At 38.5% G+C, this 6228-nt stretch overlaps 1 protein-coding gene across 1 annotated transcript in view; it reads right to left on the bottom strand.

The window, feature by feature from the left end:
* LOC107596360 (testican-1-like) overlaps positions 1-3409 on the bottom strand; it is a 263564-nt gene extending 260155 nt beyond the window's left edge. Inside the window, exons 1-2 of the mRNA XM_016287085.1 lie at positions 3287-3409; positions 2845-2994 (exon numbers count right to left, since the gene is read on the bottom strand). Coding sequence (XP_016142571.1) covers positions 2845-2994 — 150 coding nt within the window. The 5' untranslated portion in view covers positions 3287-3409. The remainder of the gene's footprint in view (positions 1-2844; positions 2995-3286) is intronic.
* Between the last annotated feature and the right edge of the window lie 2819 nt (positions 3410-6228).

Genomic DNA, 6228 nt, shown 5'->3' on the forward strand with positions numbered 1-6228 from the left:
CTTAATATATAGAGATTGTGTTATTTAGATATGTGTGTGTGTGTGTGTGTGTGTGTGTGTGTGTGTGTGTGTGTGTGTGTTCATTTATGTGCTAATGTCCTTGTCACCTTCCTTTTCAAAGCGTCTCTCACTGCATCAGCATTCATAATATCACCTCTCATTAACACAGAAAAATTACTGACACAGAGGGAAAGAGAGGCAGAGATAAAGAATGAGAGGAGAGAGAGATGCATAGCGAAAGAGAGAGGCATGAAGAGACTCTTCATTTCACCTCCTGCAATCACTTCATCCATATAAAGAGCCTCCGAATCTCGCTCTCATATGGATCCCACAGCTGAGACCCTCTGAACACACTTATGGACAGGTGCTTAGTTTCCAGATCTCAGTCTCTCCGGTGTGGATTACACAACACATGCACGCTGCACACGGGCTGCATCCCAACTGGCATACTTTGACTGCATACTAAAGTTTGTGCTCGTTTATGAATCTAGATATTGAAAACCTGCAAAATCAGATTCCTCTGTGTTTAAGGTGGTTATTATGTACGCATGTTTCTGGCATGGGATCAAAAAAAATGTAATTGCAACTTTTTATCTCAAATTTTAGGCTTTTCTTTTTTGGAATTGTCTCTCAATTCCGAAATCTCGCAATTCTTTTTTTTTTCTCAATGTTTTGTCACAATTCAGACATTTTTAACAATTCTGAGAAAAAAAAGTCATAATTTGCGAGATTTTCTCACTTTTTTTCTCAGAATTCTAAGTTTACATCTTGCAATTCTGTTTTATTGTTTCTGATACGGAATGAAAAATATTAATCGCAACTTTTATCTCACACTTTTAAAAATTTTTCCCAATTCTAAGAAGAAAAAAGTCAAAATCAAAATCAGAATTATTAATTATTACTTTTTTCCTCACAATTCTGACTTTTTTGTTGGAATTCTGGGTTTACATCTCAAAATTCTGCGATTGTTTTTTTTAACAACAGAATTAAAAAAATGGCAATTGTGAATTCTTGTCTCACAATTCTTACTTTTTTTCCACAGAATTGCGAGATAAAATGTCACAATTACGTTTTTTTATTTTGTATCCCATGGCAGAAACAAGCTTCCATACTTTATGGCCCTGGTACAAACATCATAAAACAAGTACAAGTTTAACCACAACTAACAACTTTCTTGATATCTACAGCACTAGTGTACATTTGAAAAGCTCTCTCACAGTTCCCTGCCATTTTTTATTATCATTATTCAGCTTTTCAAATCTGACAGCTCCTATGCTATTATGTATTCAGACAAACTGCTGTTTGCATACTATATAGAAAGTGTGCATATTAATCAGCTACCATTTCTTGACAGTAATATATTCACCTGAAAAAGCACAAAAATACTACATACCAGTAACTGTAAGCTATATTATGCTTGCATACTACATAGTAGGAAAAGTATACAGATGTAAACACAGCCAAGCTCATACACATATCCATTGTTTTAAGGTTAATTATAAACACTAAACAACCCCTAACCTAACATTTTAGATTTTAATTAAAGGGGTCATATGATGTTGCTAAAAAGAACATTATTTTGTGTATTTGGTGTAATGAAATGTGTTTATGCAGTTTAAAGTAAAAAAACACATTCTTTTCCACATACTGTACATTATTGTTTCTCCTCTATGCCCCGCCTTTCTGAAACGCGTCGATTTTTACAAAGCTCATCGGCCTGAAAAAGTGAGATGTGCTCTGATTGGCCAGCTGTCCAGTGCGTTGTGATTGGCCGAATACCTCAAGCATGAGACGGAAATGTTACACCCCTTACCATACTGTGATGCCCTGTCCAGCCGGAGCGACGAGACAAAAACATTAAAACCCATTACAAACGAGGCATTTGTTGCATCTAGTGGGGACATAATTAATGATTATACTGTCTTTTTACGCGTTGCATCGTGCCGCGTAAACATAAAACCCTGTCTGCATTTGTAATCGGAGAAATGACAAACAACAAACGTTACTCCACACTGCCCAAAACTTGCGTTTGAATCATCAGTGGCAAATGATAAAAGAAAACGTACTTACGTGAGTCAGAACTGCCGGCATTTTAGTCTAACGTTACTCTCCCAGAATCAGTAAACAGTCCTCCATAAAATGTGCCGGCGATCCACAGCACTAAGTTGATGTATTCCCTCAGCGACCAGCACAGATCAGCTCTAGGCATGACGAAGCGGATATCGTCCTCTTTTGGAAGACCAAACAAAGTAGGTTCGCTTTCACAACGAAGCACACAGCGTCTTCACGACATGGCGGCGGCGGCGGCAACAATACTACAGCGAGAATAAAAGTTACGCCTTCTTTCTTTGCGTGAACATTTGGGCGGCGTTATGCAAATCTTCCCACATAGTGAGGTAGACATGTGGGGGCGTGTTAGAACGAGCCGTTTTAGGTAGGTGTGGCTGACTCTGAACTTTTATAAAGAATATCTCTTTGGATTTGAGACTTTAGTCTTTGCAACTTTACAGATCTTCTTTATGCACCAAGAGCTTGTAACACTCCACAGAGAAAGGAAAAAATGAAATCGCATCATATGACCCCTTTAACAAACTATTTTGCCAATTTAGGCTAGTGGCAAAGGCAACAAAAATAATGTTCAGTCAGCTTTACTGTTCTTCAGGGGATATTTAGAGAAATCCCAAGCAGGCCAACAAAACACAAAGACCTTCCTTTGACTTTTGTTCTAAATTAAGCTAATTATAATGACTGCAAGACCTTTGAGGGGACATTTGGTCCCTATACAGAAAGCAAAACACACACGAGTGTCCCAGCAGCTGAAGGAAATGTAGCGGAAATACTCACGTCGCGGAATTTGTTCCAGTATTTGCTCTTGTCGTACTGGGACACGGTGCTCATCCACTTATCATTGTCCAGCGGGTTTCCGTCACTGCCGCCGGTAACGGACACCGTCAGAACCACCAGAGACGCGAACAGACCGAGACTCAACATCATCTGAAAGAGAGAGGGAGAAAGAGAGCTGGTGAAATTAGTTTTTGAGTTTGAGAGGACTTCGTTTTAAACACGCCCAAAATATGAAATATTAAAAAGCTCACTGTCTGATTCTTATCCAATAAACAACTCCAGAGCCTCACAGGCAGGACGCGGATTAGGCTAAATCCGATGAATATGTCCATCTGATATGATTAATCATCCCCGAGGAGAAAAGAGTCGCGAGAGCTTCACTGGCGTCTGCTTTAATTGGCTTCGTTTTATACGAACACTATTCATCATTCGCTTCACTCACCTCAAGACGGGACGGTTCTCCGCTCCCGAACGGATGATTGGAAACAGGGCGGGCCGTAAAGTATCCGAGACACGGGAGGGTGAGTGAGAGAGTTTCCTCCGATCCTCGCAGCTGCTGCACTGAACACAACCGGGAGAAACGGAACCGTGTAATGGAACGGCGAGCGTCCCCGCCCACTCTCCACCGTGACTCCGCCCACTTTCCCTCGCTCTCTCTCTCTCTCTCTCCCTCTCTCTCCCTCCACACAGAGCGACGCGACAAATGTGATAACCACGTGGCTCAGGCTCTAATAAGTAAACCAAACGCAGCTGTTAGAATGATCAAAACCTTTGTATTGTAACGGAAAGTAGTTTTGTCGCTCACACATGCTTGCAAGTCTTAGAAATGATGTAGAACAAAGGGAGTGGTGCATTCACTCGGGAATAAAGGCGCGCGTTGAGGTGTGCTGGAGGTAATACGCAGGTGTTGACTTTAAGCTGTAAAACATCCAGTGCTGTGCGGAGGCAATCAATACCCGAGCACGCTCCCTGATCACTCCTAACAAATTAAATCCAGCCTCGGTTTTCATTTGGAATCAGCCTGTAATGGCTCTAAACTGCCTGCTGTCCATTGCAGTGAATTCAGCTGCGAGGGGAGAGTGATGGGAATATTGGCTCATTTTTAATTAAACCGAATAAATCAATCAATAGATGAAGCTCATTAGTACACAAGGCGTGAGATGGATATATGTAGGTGTTCCCTGTAGTGCGGCGCTCAAGTGAGGGAGCTGTCCGTTCAGCACCACAACCCCCACTGCACTTACGCCACCTCTAACACTGCAAACAAGCCGCTTCTGATGCGTATAGACACACCTTATTTTGCAAAGTGGAAGTACGCCGTTTTCCTGGACTGTGTGAGACTTCCGATAGGTTAATACTAGAAGTGTAACAAAGTGCAATAAATGGTACATTTGCACTAGCGTGACAATATATTAAGATAAAATGATAAACACCAGCTTGCAATAATAAGCATAACGGATTCCCAGCTAACAGGGAACGATCTCAGAACGTCCTGGCAAAGTTCTATTATAAACAAACATTCTCCCAGTATCGTTAATAGAACATTTATTCAAAGTTGTCTTCAATAACGTTCTCAAAATGTTAGCACAAAAATATTATTTATACATCATTTATGGAAGGGAACATTTTAGGGAACATTTAAAAGTAGGCTAACATTCCCGTGTTGTTTTTAACGTTAACAAAACCACTAAATATGATATAGCCTATATATATATATGGGCGATTCTATAAAATGCAGGTACATTTGGTGTCCAAAGTCATTATCATAGTTTTTCTGCTTTTTTCAAAGTTATATTTGTACTTATTTATATGATTCATTTGTCACTCATTGTCATGGATCACAAGATGTTACAGGCCATGACTAATATATATACAGTATATATATATATTTTTTTAATTTTTTTACTTTTTTGGGAAAATCATGATATCTTGGTGTCTGAATTAGTCAGTGTCTATTCTGTTACCAAGGCAGAGTGACAGTGTTGACAGTATGTAACAAAATTATGAAAGGTAAATGAACAAGGCTTTTGGTATTTTCAAATATATATATATATTTGAAAATACCAAAAGCCTTGTTCATTTACGTTAACAGTAGCTGCACTGCTCTTGCGTTAAAAATAATGTAGATAGCATGACAATGTGCATCTACACAGACTGTTTATTGCTGCTCAGAGGCTGCATAAATGCATATACACAAAATCACTACTGCAGAAATGTTTTGAGACTCATTCCAGAAAGTGGGCACCTTTAAAATTACTTTCAAAACTGTAAAATAAAGTGCTTTAGGTTTTAATCATTCCATTCCAAATACTCCAACATAATATAACAAAGTGATAAAAAGCGGAGACACTTACTTTTCCTTAAAGAGTTCATAGCCTGAAAGAATGCAATATATATATATATATATATAATTTATTTTTTTTTGTAGCAGGGCTGACATGTAACAGAGAAAATGCACTAAGGTTTTTTGCACACTAAAATGTAAAGCGAGGAAAAATGCAATATTATACAGGATATACATGCATATATATATATATATATATATGAATAAGAGCTGCATTATTCTGGCTTTTATACAGTGCTGAATCCGTACACAGAATATGTAGAAGCTTCAGAGCAGTCTTAACTCAATTGTGTAAAGAAGACAGCTTTATTAATACATCATCCTAGACGTTTTAAAAAAAACTGCAATAAATGCATTGTAATGGAACTAATGACAGTTGCGTGTGCATTAGTGCATCAGCACTGCAGTCACACAAACTGAAAAAGCTGACATGTTGTGACTGGTTAAATATTTGTGCTGGTTGTAAATAAAGGGTTAACGGTTCTAACATTGCAAAGGCTGATTCATGAATTGTAATCATTAATACACTGAATGTCTTGTGGCAAGACACTCATGGACATGAGACAGTTTCTCTGTCAAGCAATCCTGTATGTGTGAGTGTGTGTGTGTGTGTTTAATTTATTCCGTTCCACTCCATTGGCTTAATACTGTTAATGTTAAGTGGCAATATTTTAACGTGGGTAATGCAGGTCAGTAGTGCAGTTTCTGATTATGTTCTGTTAACATTTTACTCTTTTAAAGTGTTAGAGTGTGAAAATCCCCATCAGCCACAGCCAAGATATTGACACAGCTGAAATCTGCATGATGTATTCGAGAAAAAAACGATACATTAAATTGTAAATGAGAGAAACGTTGAGCACACTCACAACAGATAATTTTAATTGAAAACTTTCACTTGTGCACTGGGGTGCAGCTCCAAAATATTGAGAGTGGTTTCATATTTTTCTCTGCTGAATAAAAGCAGTTATTAATTTAGCTTACAGTATATTTATTTAACAGAGAACTGTGCCGAGCTGGTAATTTTAAAGGTTATGAAATTA

This window comes from Sinocyclocheilus grahami, unplaced genomic scaffold (genome assembly GCF_001515645.1).
Source record: "Sinocyclocheilus grahami isolate Dianchi unplaced genomic scaffold, SAMN03320097.WGS_v1.1 scaffold218.1, whole genome shotgun sequence".
NCBI lineage: Eukaryota > Metazoa > Chordata > Actinopteri > Cypriniformes > Cyprinidae > Sinocyclocheilus > Sinocyclocheilus grahami.